We start from the raw sequence: 15,824 nt of genomic DNA, 5'->3' as shown, positions 1-15,824 counted from the left end.
ATAGAAAACACTTTTAAAACTTGAAGAAAATCTTCAGATAGGGAAGAAATTGTAAAACTTCTGTTCTTTATCACTTTCGTCAACTATCTGCACCAAATCTTCTGTAATGATAGAAGGTCGTCTATTCTGTTCATCATCTGGCTCTACCTTTAAAAGCTCTAACCCATTTTCGTACCATTCCATTGCTCATAATGTTTTCTCCATACACTTTACTGGTCTGATGATGAATTTCAGGCGCTTTCACACCTTTAGCACAAGAAATCAAATTGCACTACATATTTCACAGTCGGCAGGATTCTCGATCACCAGAGGCATTTCAAATATTCACAAACAAATGTAAACACAGTCAAATATTCCTGTAATGGCGTCTGTGGCTTGCCAACAGATGCGGGTACACAGTGCGCATGTGTGGAATGCCGACCGCAGAGTAGCATCATCATAGTGTGTGTATATAATGTATAATGTGTGTTTATATATATATATATATAAATTAATATTTTAATCTATACTTTATAATGTGTGTTTATATATAATATATAAATTATTAATATTAATTTCATATTGTTTTAGGCCATAAAGCTTAAAAATATTATTTTGTCTTTGTGTTATTTCAGTGTGGTATTGCACAAGAAATGAATGTCTTAACAATTTATTAATTTACTTTATTCAATTGTTTAAATCTGAATTAAATTTTCTTCCAGTGTTATATTTTAAATTAAGATTGTATTTAGTGTATATATAATTACATCTGTTTGTTTATTTATATAACAATAGTGATTGTATTTAAGATAATTGAATGGAAATGAATCATTACTGTAATTTACTGTTAATTTTTTCATATGATTAATATTGGTATTTATTCATTTTTTTTTTTGAGAATTGAAAAGCTTGTAGAATTTTTTAATTTTTTTATGATTAAAATATTTTTGTGTACTTAATATAATTATAAATGTCTGCTGTATTCTGGTGTAGAATGACATTATTGGTTTTCTTTTTTAAGGTGTAATTTAGTGTTATTTTAACATTATCAATTCAGTAATTAAATGATGCCTAGAGTCAGGATAAAAAATTGTTTTTTTTTTCTATAGATAGGTTTGTTTTATTAATGTAGAATGTAAGAGGAAAAAAACAACATAAATATTTTTAAAGACAAAGTAAGCAGATGTGCGGAAGGCATTATTTGTTTATTTTGTAATCGTGTTATGTGTATCTTATTATATTATAAAAACTAATAAACATCACTTTAGAACTTAATAAATTGGGAACAAATACTTAGGTACTAAAAAACTAAAGAATATATTTTTTGTTTTATAGAATGGAAGAAGTTTAATTTATTTTTCACTTTCATAACTAAATGTAAATTAGTTGTTAATTTCTCCCTGTGATTTGTTTAGCACACTTTGGTATTGTCATACACAATTGCTATTTTCATTTGAAGTTTTCTGTGTGTTGTAGTTTATGAATAAAGATTTAATTTTATAAATTAATTTATCCTGGAATCAAGTCAGCCTATTTATTAAGGTATGACTGTATAAGGCATATTAAGAATTCTAGACTGTATAACAAGAATTGTTAAAAAACCATAATTGAAAATTACTTGTGTAGCATACTGAATAAAATTACAACAAAATTAGAAGACAAACAGTGGTAATGATTTCAGAACTCTTTGAAGGTGCACTGCATACATGTTGTGGCAACATTCCTGTTAAAGCTACCATGTTTTTTTAGAAAAAAGTTTTTTTTTCATACTGAACTACTTAAGTCAAGATGCTTTAATTAAATTCTTATTTTTCTTATCCTCATAAGAACCACATGATATGAAAATCTGAAAATGTATTAACGTGTGATTTTTATCAATATATTTAACCAGATTTCTCAAAATATATATGTAATAAAAAAAAACCTTATAATCCTTTCTTTATTGATAAACTTTTGCCAAAAAAAAAATAATAAATCAATAAAATTAATATTAAAAAAATTAGTAATAAATAAATATTATCATAACATTTTGAAGATGAGATTAAATTTTATGAAGATGACAATATTAAAGCTAAATATCTAGAAGTGATGGGATTTTAACTTCTTTTTCTTACTTTCCTGGCCTTTGTATATATTACAGTGATAGTGCTGCTGTGGGTTCTAAGTTGAATAATTTATAGAAATAAAAATGTGTAAGGTAAGGTGATATTTATATTTAAGTAGTGGTTTTCTAGGGTTGATGACAATAGTGGAAAGATGAAGGGGTATTCCATTTTAATTCAATAAATGATCAGTGCATCACTATTTTTGATATTTGGTATATGATAACTACCCACCTTGTAGAGGTGTCAAATTGTACAATTTTAAAATGTCTCATTTGTGGGGCCCAAAAACCACATTTAGGACAGGTGGCAAAAATCTGAAATGTTTACAGCAGTAAGTACTTTATATGTTCATTAAAACTATATTAAAACTTATTTTGTTATTCAAAGGGTTTGAAGATTAATTAAGCCAACAAAACTGCTAAAAACACTGTTTACAGTTGTAAACAATGTTTCCAAAAATACTGATATGTATTTTTTCAGATTATAAAAATACACAAAACTCTTTAGAATGAATACATTGATAATAAAAAAATAGTCAGTTACAAAATGATTAAGTAGGCAATTGCAGAATGATGATTATTATTATTATTATGCTTTTACGGCCAACATGGGACCACTTAAGTCAATTTTAGTTGGATCTTTTCTGAGAAAAGCGTGTTATTTTACTCTTTCGAGCTGCCCAGTATTTCTTCATCCGTTCAGATCTTGCTTTCTTTTCTTCATCCGTAAACACCCTCTTCGTTGTATTTTGTCGTTTGTCTGTCTTTTGTTTAAATCTAATGCTTTTATCCTTTAGCTTTGTAATTTTTCCAGTTTTATTCTGTAGGTCAGTCAGGGAAATTCCCAATTCTTTCATATCTTCTCTAATTTCTTTGATCTATCATACTTCTAGCTTTTGGAACCAGAGCTTTTCAATGATATTTCTTGACAGTCTTGTTTGCGGTGTCCTTATGAGATGACCGAAGAAAGAGATTCTTTTTTTTCCGCATAGTATCAGTAACAGGCTCTATTTCTCGATACACCACCTCATTTGGCACAATCCACCATTGGCCTTCTTTTTGGTGTTTTTTATTGATACACGTTCTGACAATTCTCCTCTCTATTTTCAGAATTTTTTCAATTCTGTTTTTCTGAGTGATTTTGAAAAGGGTCTCGCTTCCGTAGGTGACTTCTGGCTGTACTACAGTTTTATAATGTTTAAGTTTTGTTTTAGCAGAAAGGCATTTTTTGTTATATGTTGACCAAGTTAATTTTTGGGATTTAATCATTTTATTTGTCCTGTTTTGCCATGTCACTTTTTCATTTAAATTATAAGTTATTATTTCCCCTAGATATTTAAATTGTTTTACTATTTTAATTTTCTGATTGTTTACCGTAATGTGCTCTATTACCAGAGGATCTATGGCCATTAGTTCAGTTTTTTCGAAATAGATATGAAGCCCTATCTTTTGTGCTAGGTTTTGAAGGCTCATGATTTGTGTTTTGGCTTCTTGAATATTATTTGCTAAAAGAGCGAGGTCATCTGCAAATCCTAGGCAATTTAGTGTGATGGAGTTTTTCTTAGTACCCATTTTTATATTTTTGGGATTTATTTCATACCATTTTCTCATGACAAATTCAAGGGCACAGTTAAAAAGGAGTGGTGAGAGGCCGTCTCCTTGCCTCAATCCAGTTTTTATGTAGAAGGGTTGAGAGAGTTCACCTCTGAATTTCACTCTGGACTGGGTATTGGTTAAAGTTAATTTTATCATGTTTACGAGTTTAGGGTGAAGGCCCAGGTTTCTCAGAATATTCAGCATGGATGGTCGGTGTATACAATCATAGGCCCTTTTAAAGTCGACGAAGGTGATTATTAGTTGTTTTTTCCGTCTTTTATATAAGTCCATCATAAGTTTTAGGGATATTATTTGCTCCGGGCAACCTCTCCATGGCCTAAATCCCCCTTGGTATTCCCCAAGTTCCAGTTCAAGTTGGTCTTTGCCAATGATGATAAATAATATTACAAAATGGTAAACAATTCAAATAGATTAACAAGTTGTTCAGTTCACTTTTACCTTATTTTGCTCCTGTTAATGGAAGTTATGAATAAATCTTTTACATTTTGTTAACAAACTTAACTAACATAAATTAGTGCTCCTGCCATTTTTTTATTGAGTAGAACTGATGTTCTCATTCATCTTTGGTGTAATGTTGTGTTCTTTTCTAGTAGTTGATAGAAAAAACTGTGAAGGTGTGAGGATTTTAAAAATATTTTCCAATTGAACCTTGTTTGATTATCCCTCAATGATTTCTTGACTGAAGTACCAGGACCCTGCAGATGAAAAAAGTATATTTGATATTCCTCTTTATTTTCATGTATTTTAACTTCAGTAGTCGCCTAACCACCACTTGCCATCGTATATGCAGCAGACAATTTTTACATTTTGGCTTTGGTAAACCAAAATTGCTATAAGGCAATCGGAAACACTAATGTCCTTGCGTATCGATAAATGTGTTTCTGCTTCAGAGGTCGCCTGGACTTTAAGAATACATTTCTGACTTGTTGGAACATAACTGTGAAAAGTTTCTTGCTTCTGGGGCTTTTGTAATTACCTGGTAAACGAGAACAGAGGTATTCTTTCAGTCTCTTGAACATTTTTATTAGAGCAGAAAATAAATGTCATATTTTTAATATTGTCTTTGCAATAATTATACATTTCAGTTGGTGTAACAATTTGACTGTTGACTGTCTTTGAAAGCTTGTTTTAGTCACAGTCCTTTTTACGGTTCCACTAATACCATCACGTGACCTTTTCCATGAATGGAAAAAACTATTCAGCTGCGATTTCAAAATCTTGATGATAGCACAAATTTATGAAATTTTTGGTTTTTATGCTGGGCTGAGGAGTCAGAAAAAAAATTGTTTAACTTGTGGAAACAGTGCTTTTACTTTATTTATAACTTGCTTTAGGAACCAGAAGAACAATGTAATATTGTGCTTCAAGTACTCACTAATCACACAGTAGCTTTGGCTTTGTAATTTTCCTTTTTAAAATATGTGAGAAATGGATGTACTGTGGCCTTAGTTTTTGACCAGTGACGTGACTGGATTTCATCCTGTATCACAAAAGGAAAATTTTGAGAGAAGTCTCCCATAACAATAAATTCACCCTCCCAACAAGTTTCCTTTTTAATGTAGAGGAAATTTGCTTGTTTCTTTGCAACAAAATCATGCCTATTTAGATTTAAATTTTCAGTAAGTTTATCTAAGTACTCTTGAAGTGGAAGAATTTGAGTAGTTAGTTCACAATGGTCAACAGAAACCCACTGTTTGAACATAATTTCAGAATCAAAATCATTCCAGTTCTCTTGCAGTAATCTGAACACTTCATTAGTGTCTGGATATTTTTCATACTGTTACAGCATGCATGTTTCATTTTCTATATCACATACCATGGTTGAAAGGAGAATTTTTTTAATCAGATTTCATTTTTAGAGCAGATAACCTGAGTTTTAGATTTTCGTGGGTGATACACACACAAATAGAGTGAGTACCTAACCCACCAGCCATAACACAAAATCAGCAAATTTTGAAAAACCAGTTTTTAAATTATATTTTTCTTTGAAGGCTGTGTACAATTCTTACATAAGAAAAGCATAATAAGTTACATAAGATAAGCCTTTATTGAATATTAATTTTCTTCCCATCAGCTTGTCTTACAGAGACAATTCTTCTTGCCTGACATCATTCGGCTGTGCTCATCATTCTGGTAAAAATCTTGGACACATTTAATAACATTTTCTTCAGTTACGCGACTGTGTTTCTTTTTGAAATTCAAAATTTACCAAAATTTCACTTGTTTTAACTAATTGTTTGGCTTGACGTGCTAAATACTAACACTTAACTCATTTTGAATTTTTTGAATGCACTAGCTACTTGGTAAAACTTAAAATATTAAATTTTCCTGGGTTGATATAATTGTTTATTCTTTAGTTAAATGATTAATTTTTCATATTCCTTACCTAAATAAGTATAATTTTGTGGTACTAAATTGTTTTCTACTGTAGAAATATTTAAGTTGATTATAAGTTTAAGGAATCACTTAATTTACTGGTTAACTGACTTTGTTATTTTTGTAACTTTATTTTTTTAAATTGGTTCATTTACGCTGCTCGATAATTTTTGAAACTAATGGGGAAATGCCAAGTGCTGAACAAGCTTTATTTACGAACTCAACTATAACACATTTAGGCTCAAATATATCTTGACATTCCAGTTTAGTTTATGTTTCATCTTGTGGTTTTTATATTTTAAGCATTTTGTACACAGTGCTCTGCCTGGAATTAATTTTAAATTTAGATTCTTGCTGTCAAAGAAAGATTAAATTTAGTAAGTGTCAAAGATATTTTTCAAAGAGAGAAACTGGTTTAGCCTGACAGCTAAATGGGTCAGAGCAACTTTTCCCGTTAATATGAAAATATTTATTTAAATATTCAGTTTTATGAAAAGTACGGATATTTTTTGTTTTAGTATATCCACTTCTTTAAGATAGTAATGTTATTTGCTGTTCAGTAAACTCTAAAATATCGTGCAATACTGAATATCTATTGTAAGTCAATTTGTAACATACTGTTTCAGTGTGACTGCCAATTGAACATTCTATAATCTGTTCTTATAAAATGCAAGTGTTCTTAGAATAACAATATAGTAGTTGTATAAATTATAAAACTACCAATTACACCTCACTTTGTCTTATCCCAATTATTGTACAGCTAAAATAAACATTTCTCTAATTAATAAAATTAAAAATAAAAGATATCAAATAAAAGAGAAGTTCATTGCTAATAAAATCACTTTATAAACAAGTGTACATTACCTAACCATAGTATTAACACTAACCACAATACAACATATCATCACATTGAAATCAAAACTGTAAGTAACTGTGCCTTCTACTGTGTTATTCAGGATTATGCAGACAGTCATATCCATGCATGTTTATTCACTTTGGTATTTTAAACATGAGTTTGTGTGTATGAGTCTCATTATAGACATATCAAAATATTTTGTATAGTAGGCCTACATTATTATCTGAAAAAATACATGCTGTGAATTTTTTTGGATACAACTGTTTTTAGCAGTTTTGTTGGTTTCATTACTTGTCAGCCCCTTTGAGTAACAAAATAAGTTTTATATAGTTTTAAAGACATCAAAATACTTATTGCTGTGAACATTTCAGATTTTTGCCAACTGTCCCACATGGGGTTTTTGGACCCCAAAAATGAGACATTTAAAAATTGTATGATTTGCCAGCTTTTTTTTTTAATGGACACTGGTAACAGTCTAATTTTTTTTATAAGTACTACTAGTATGTAAGTATTAAAAGGTAAAAAAACAGGTCTGTGACCTTAAGCCCATCATTATTTATTTTGAGCCCAAAATTTGAAAAAAAAAAAATATTTTTAAATTAATTTCAGTAAACATTACTGGTTATGTAACAAAATGAATCTTGAATATACTAAGATGAAGTTCCATCTTTACTCTTTTTGATCTCTATGATGTAAAATAAGAATGCTACAGCTCATGGAAAATGTAACAAAAATGGCTTTTTTACCTGTTGGCAAGTTAGAAAGTAGTCTACCACTCAAGAAAATTATTTAAAAATATAAAAAAATATGTTTTGCCACTACAAGGTGGGTAGTTCATATACCAAATATCAACAAAATCAAAAATAGTGACGCATTAAAATTTTTGAAAATTTGTTGAATTAAAATGGAATACCCCCGAAGTTGCAAAATTAATATGAATATCATCAAGAAAGGGGGGAAGGTCTGGTTGGGTGATAAGAAAGTGACTGGCAAGAAAGTGTCATAAATGGTTTAAGGTAAGAGCAAAAAAAGAATTGTATTGTTTTTAACCACTTTTCAAAATTTGAAGTTATAAATTTGCTCTTAGCCTCACTTAATACAGAGTTCTGATTTCATGGTTTTTTTTTTTGGTTTCGATTTATTTTCATCCTTCAGAGACTTATATTCTAGTAATTGCTTTTTACATCATCTCTGGATTCCTTTTCTTATTTTTATCTAAGATCCAGGTTTTTAACCTTGTGCTTTTTATGTTTTCTTTTTTCATATAGGAATTGTAGACATGGTTGTAATAAAAATAAAGCAAAAAAAGTGTTACGGCATAATAAATTGAAAATAAAAACTGACTGAAAATGCATTAAAAAGTAAAATATTTCATTTTTTATCAATGTTATACTAACATATTTGATATTATGGTGCCAATGAGTTATTTGTCTGTTTTAAACCTGTGAATTTTCATATTAAAATATGTTTACTTGGGGTTTGCTTTTTTAGTGAATTAAAATTTTCATATAATATATTTTTATCTATATATTGTTGATTCAAATCTTATATATTAATTATGCATTAAAGTTAAGATTCTGTTGAAAATAACATTCATATTGCTTTTTTCAGTAACAAGTTGAGTTCACCTAGGATATTGTCTTGCCTTCATATTTTTTGTGAAGCATGTTTGAACAAACTGCTCATTGGTGAGGCTGGTGACACTGCCAATAGAGAAGGTGTTATTAATTGTCCTGATTGCCGACAACAAACCAAAGTAAGTATATATATATATATATATATATATATATTAATTTATTAAAATAAATTCTTTTTAAGAGCTCTTATCTTATCTTATTAACTTTCTTTTTTGTATATCAAAAGTGCTTCCGAGGAAATTCATCATCATCAGTTGGTTAAAATTAAAAATTTCACACATTAAAACATTAATCAAATGTTATTTATTAATGTTACATATGACATAATATAATATACAGTAAATAATTAAAACATTTTAAAATCTAATAGATCATTTAAAGTAAGATAGATTTGCAGAACATTTTAGTTATTACATAACAGTTTTTCTATTGTTGCCAACCATCTGATAGTGAATAAAGATTCTATTACTGACTTTAAAACTAATTTGAGAATAATGAAGTCACAAAAGATGATAATAAAAAATTGGACATTTTAAAAAAATATATATATATATATATATCAATGTGCAGACAGAATTTGATAATGATACTCTTATCAAAACTGCTACAGGTAGCAGCACTTTTGTCAATATTAGGTAAAGCTTATATTTAATAATACAGTGCTGTATTTAGTGGCTGGTTACTAAAATGTTTAAAAAACATTTTTTTAAAATGTTTTAAGTTTTTAAACATTTTTAATTTTTATAATTATTTGACTGCATATATTATGTCATACGTGTAATAATATTAATGTTTAGCATTTTATTAACGTTTTAATGTGTAATTAATTTTTAATCTTAAGAAGAATTTCCTCGCTTTTGATATATAGAAAAAAAAAATTAATAAGATAAGAGCTCTTATTGATTCTGTACTTTGGTGGATTGTGCTGAATTTTGTTTATGCTTTTGGAACACATATATACATACACATACACGGTGTCCCATATAAAACGCAACCCAACCTTATATTGGTAGGTATTGAAATAATAAAAAGGCATGTGTAAATGTAAATGTAATTTTTATTATTACCATCCATTACCTTACATTTAGAGTAAATGTTGGAAGTGTCCGCCATCTTCTTGAATACAAGCTTCAATTCTTTTTACAGCGTTTCTTGCAACTTTTTTCAAAGTTTGTGGCTGGATATTTAATACAGCTTGTTCAATATTGACTTTCAATTGTTCAAGTGTTTGTGGTTTGTTGCTGTAGGATTTTTCTTTGAGGTAACCCCGTAGAAAAAAATCCGCTGCAGTCAAATCTGGAGATCTTGGTGGCCACAAGCCTCGACCGATAACACCATTACCAAAGAATTCCTCGATGAAATCAGAACTTGAACCTGCGTAGTGTGATATCGCACCGTCATGTTGTAGCCGGCAGTGTCTGTCTTTCTCTTCCACGAGTGCGATGAACTGAAATACAATATACTGATATCGTTCTGCATTAATGGTGTACTCGAAAAAAATAGGACCGATTATTTTCTTCTGCGATATTGCGCACCACATGCCCAACTTCTGCGGGTGTAATTATTTTTTGTGATAAACGTGGGGATTTTCAGCACTCCAAATTCTACTGTTTTGGCTGTTTACGTATCTATCCAAATGAAACCGTGCTTCATCTGTGAAAAATAACGAATCCATAACATTAATTCCCTCGCAGAAATCGACGGAACCGTTGACAATATTGTAGCCGTTTTTCTTTGTCGGGCTCAAGAAGTTGATGAACCGTTTGAATGCGATAAGGTCATAATTGTAATCGTTTGGTCGCCTGATGAACAGTTGATTTAGACAAATTAATTTCAGCAGACAAACGTCTGATCAATTTATTTGGCGAGGCGAGTAATCGGTCTTTGATTTCAGTGATTGTATCTGTGTTCAACATTGATGCAGATCTTTTGTGCCTTGTTATTAACAGAACCAGTCTCTAAATTTTGCAACTAACTTTAATACTGATGTTTTGTTAGGAGCCGGTTTATTTGGGTACTTATTGCGAAACAAATCTTGCACTGCAACCACTGATTTCGTACTTGAAGTATGACTCAACAATAAAAACACGTTCATCTAGCGAAAACACCATCTTGTCTCTAGCAATACACTGAACGTTATGATTGCATTGTTGTTACTATCGGTAGTGTTCTACTGCGTCGCCGCGATTTTCAGATGTTGGACGAGTCCATTTCAGTAACGAGTAGGGGAGTAAGCTTGACTTTTGAAATTTCATGGATGAGTGATTGATGGGTTGCATTTTAAATGGGGGACACCCTGTGTGTGTGTATATATATATATATATATATATATATATATATACACACCCTGTGTGTGTGTATATATATACAGAATAAAAAAATAGGCATGTAGGTATTTAATTCAGGCAGCAACTCATTTTCAACTTAAAAATTAATCCCAAAAAGTAAAATTACATTAACAGCATTGCTACAAATATATTATTTTTTTGTAGTTTTAATAGTGAAAAGACTAAAATGTTAATATTTAGTATTTAAATCCTGATAAGTTATTTGAATCAATATGAGTCATTTAAATGTAAGTAAATTATTAAGGTAGTTGTAAATTATCTCTTTTAGGGGTTCACATTCCATATATAAAAGTACTGCATATTAATCTTCTTGTTAATTTGTATTTCGGACGTAGTGAAAATTATTTCTCTGGATAAACTATTAAGTGGAGAGTATCATTTGTTGTTTTTCTTTAAGAGTTTTAAACCATGTCATATTTAAACTTTATAAAAGACTCATATTTACTTGCCTTATTAAATTAATTTGGTAATCACAGATACAAACTGAAGTTTTAATTCCACTGATTTCAATTAATAGTGTGGTGGCTATTTGGCAGCCTACTAAAAGTACAAACTGGTCTCAGTGATGGAACTAGGATAGCACAGAATATAATTTCTATCATTTTTTGTGCTTAAGGAAGAGATAAAGGGTGTTAGAGGCTAGAGAATGTGAATGATCATTTAATAGGTAGTTATTGTGCAAGACCAATATTATGTTTAACATGTTTTCTATAGCGATTTTTCCCATTTAATTGAAAGAAGTGTATGTATGAGCTTGAAAAAGAGTGTATAAGTAAATAGGAAAAATGTTTAATAAAATGTTGTAAATTGTTGAGAAAATGTTTAAAAATTTTTTTGAATGGTCAATTCCCAAAAAGGGATCGTGCTGACTATTGTGTTATTTGTCCTCCCTGCCCGATCCTTATGGCCATTAAACTATGAATTTTTTAGTTATGTTAAGTAATAGAGGTTTTTTAAGCAATAATTGAATCTTGAATTAATCCATGTCTGAAATATTTGTGGAAATTTATGAAATAACTGAACAATGTTGAAGTGTTTTTGTTGAATATAATTTTTTTTTTAATATTCTTCTCATTAAAAGACTTAATCTGTGAACAGGGATTCTGGATATTAGGAATAGGAATTTGGGAGAAAAAACTAAGAGAAATGTTAAACTATGAGGGTGAATAAAATGTAAATGGTAATTTTCTTTATAAATTTCTCTATATGTCTCCTGCACGATCTACACTTTTGCCAATGATTTCCACCTTCCAACTCGTAACTGCTTGCTAGGTAGTGTAGCAAAATTACTGTTTAAATTTGATTTCACTCTTGTATATAAAAAATCTGAAACAAGAATAGTTAGCAGTTTTTGGGAAATTACTACAAAGAAATATTTGCAAATGATTAACTGTAATAGTTCTGAAGTATATATTATCTTTCATAATTCAGGCCATTAATGATTAAAAAAGTTAAAATTAATAAAATCTGAATACAGAAATGCAAAAGAGAAAAGAAAATTTAAAGTAAATAAAAGATAAAAATATTTCTTTTTTTGAGAAATTAGTGCTGTACATTGCATTTTATTAAACATACGAGGGGTATTTGGAAAGTTCTCAGTCTGACAAAGAAAACACAATATTTTTCAGAATTTTCTTTTTCAATGCTGTCACCTTGAAATTTGATATATTTAGACCAATGGTGTGGACATATCCAGAATAGCACCCTTGGTCCAATAGTGAAGCGTAATACTCCTCCATGGTGGTTTTGTCTTTTTTATTGCCTTTTTACAGGTAGTATATGAACACACGACAGTCCCAAAAAACTGTTACTATGACTTCCTGGAGATTTAATCGTTTTCACTTTCTTTGGTGCACATAAATTTGTTTCTATCCATTGTTTGGTCTATGGTGTTAATGTTAAATCTCTTTTCATCTACTGTTATAAAATGTCAAAGAAACCCAGTGGAATAGTGTTTAAATAAGTCTAAATGCTCTTAAGAATTGTTCATTTAAATGCGTTATTGGTTGACTACTAGCAAACTTGGTACCCATTGAGCGGAAAGCTTTTTCTTACCCAAAACATTATGTAAAATGGTAGTGGACACTGTCGATATTTTATGATGTCTGCAAGCTCATGTACCTTTAGTCTCTAATGATTTATTACGTTATTATGAATTTGTCGGTTATGGTGGTTTTTGGGAGTTTGAATTGTTCATCATTTTGAATGGATGTATGACCACATTTAAATTCAGTAGCCCACTTATTTACAGTCGAAAAGGAAGGGGGAAAATCCTTTAAAGTGGAATCTTAACTATTTGTTATTTATCCTTCAGAGTTAAACCTTTTAAAACAAAGTATGTGCTCCTTGAATTTAATTGTATTTGTTTTTCAGAAAATGTGAAAACTTGTTCCTTAACTTGATTGCCACAAACAAGCAACTAAACACATGCACCTGAAACTTCATAGCAAGCCATGTAAAGGACCATACTTGAAAATATAATTATTTGATCTTACTTTTACCATCTGTTTCAGTATGAGAACTCTGAACAACCCAGTAAATATTAACACTTTTGAAAACAATTCAGTAAAAAAAAAAAAAAAAAAACTACAAATCTCATTACTTGAATCAAAAGTGACACCTGCCTTAAACACATGCAGTACAGAGACTAGTTTAGCCATCATTAAGCAGATTTATGTTATGTGATAGGACATTGATCCTTGATTAAAAGTTTTGAAATTGATTAAAATTATGTCTGAAATTCTTTTTAACTAATATTATTTTTTCTATAGGTGGGTCCTAAAGGCGCTGCCTCATTGCCATGTGATTATGTCTTAACAAATATTTTAGATTTATCTGCCATAGGCAATATGCAAGTCGTATGTACAAGTTGTAAGACACAAGAAACAGCTGTGTCTCGCTGCTCAACCTGTGCAAACTTTTTGTGTCCAAATTGTAACACCGCCCATCAGGTAATTTATTTTATTTTTTACCATCATGATATTTGTCTTAATGTGAATATTTTGTGAACTTTTTATGCTTATTTTGCATAAATATTTGTTTAAATTTATTTTCATTTTTCTTAGTCAATTTTTTTTTCCTATAATGATAAAATATCTTGTTAGTGTTGATCTATGTTATATATGTATATATTGGAAGTGTATTTGTTCTTTTTTTTTTCTTAAAATATGTAGCAAATGATAGGTTGTCCTTGAATAAACTACAGGTGTGCTCATAATGTTATACAATTAACTCATGCATAAAACGTAATATTGTTTGTAAAACATTAAATTGCATGCCTCTTTAAATGTAGGTCATATTTAAGGTTTTAATGCTGTTAAATGTTTTAATAATCCTTTTAGTATTGCTTATATATATACATATATATAAAAGTTTTATTAAAATGCATCCTTGAAGTAGAAAACAATATGATGAATAATTTAAACTAAATCTGGAATTTTTATCATAATTTTTTTATCATTAACATTGATTAGTTTATCATTTTTTATGCTTTTTGTTATGACCTATATCAAAAGTGTTTTTAATTAAAACTTTTAATTGCAATTTTCCTGTAATGGTACCATATTTGAGAAAACTTGTAAAGAATTTAATTACAGTTTTTTTTTATGTAATAATTTTTTACATGATCTTTTTTATAAAACACACTCCTGAGCAAAAAGTTGTGAAAACAAGTGTTTACCACCAACTGGGAAAAATTCCATGAATTTTTCCAGGTTTTAGAAAAGTTACACTATCAATGTGTGCAAAATTTCAAGAAAATCAATGAAGCAATTTTTAAGAAAATTTGGTTTCTTTCCATGTACGGGGTATATAAATGCCTATAAATGTCAGCTTTTCAAAAAAAAATAAGTAATTATGGTTGGAAATATTGTAGAAGTGTATGTAAAATAGAAATTGCCTACAGATGTTTATCATTTTCCATGGCATTTGAGTACTTATGAGTTAGTCTTTTGTGATAATGTTGTTTTACAACTATGTGCTTTATCTCTTGATCCAGTGGCTGTAATTTAACTTATGTTTCTTAGCAAATAGAAAAAAGCTTTTTGACAGTTAATTGTTGGTTTTTTTTTTAATATGCGGGGCATCTATTTCTATTGATAAATAGAAATTTTTTTTTTAGTATTTCTTTAATATGGTATATTTTGGTTCATATTAACTTAACTATTCCTATTGTGTCCATTAGGAAAACTTTGCCACCATGATGTTTATTGTTCTTATAAACAGCGACTTGTCTGACATCAGTTTAAAATAAAGACCAAACTTGTTAACCATTAAAAAATCACATGCAGAGAAGTACTGCAATATTTGATTTATCTGCAGCACACTCAACTCAATGTGGAAATTAGGAGAGGGGATAAATAAACACTTACATGGAATTCAGAATGTATTAAGTGGGGAGTGTTTGAGCATATTTATTGTGTAGTTTAAGGGATTTAGTGAAAACAGCATATCAAGCAGGAAATCATTTTGATAGTGAATGTGTTGAATGAATTTTACTATTTGTTATATACAGAAACATTTAAACATGCCTAGTTTAGTTGAAACAATCTAACAGTAGTTAAGCTTTTTAATCGTGCAACACTGATAAACATAATTTTTATTTCCTAACATGCGATACCTTTTTTTAATCTGTTTTGATGCTGAAAATGAATATGACTCAGAATCTTTTTATCCACCATTTTTGAAAAAAAAATTAAATTTTAATTAAAGGATTTTTTCAACGTATAGTTAGCATTGTAAGCTCCTATATTGTATTTTGTTAGCTCATTTTTTTATTGTTTAACTTTGTTAATGTAATTTGTAAGCTATAAATATACAATACTAGACAAGGAATTAAATCATATCAAGTCACATATTATCACATATCTAATACTGAGAGTGAGCCTTCATAGACAAGATTAATCATG

General features: G+C 29.3%; 1 protein-coding gene across 1 annotated transcript in view; it reads left to right on the top strand.

The window, feature by feature from the left end:
- mei-P26 (E3 ubiquitin-protein ligase meiotic P26) overlaps nt 1-15,824 on the top strand; it is a 109,324-nt gene that overhangs the window by 8,657 nt on the left and 84,843 nt on the right. Inside the window, exons 3-4 of the mRNA XM_075378591.1 lie at nt 8,544-8,688; nt 13,689-13,868. Of these exons, the coding sequence (XP_075234706.1) occupies nt 8,544-8,688; nt 13,689-13,868 (325 nt within the window). The remainder of the gene's footprint in view (nt 1-8,543; nt 8,689-13,688; nt 13,869-15,824) is intronic.

Source organism: Lycorma delicatula, chromosome 11, assembly GCF_047948215.1.
Source record: "Lycorma delicatula isolate Av1 chromosome 11, ASM4794821v1, whole genome shotgun sequence".
NCBI classification, from domain to species: Eukaryota; Metazoa; Arthropoda; class Insecta; order Hemiptera; family Fulgoridae; genus Lycorma; species Lycorma delicatula.
This window is presented reverse-complemented; position numbering and strand designations above follow the sequence as displayed.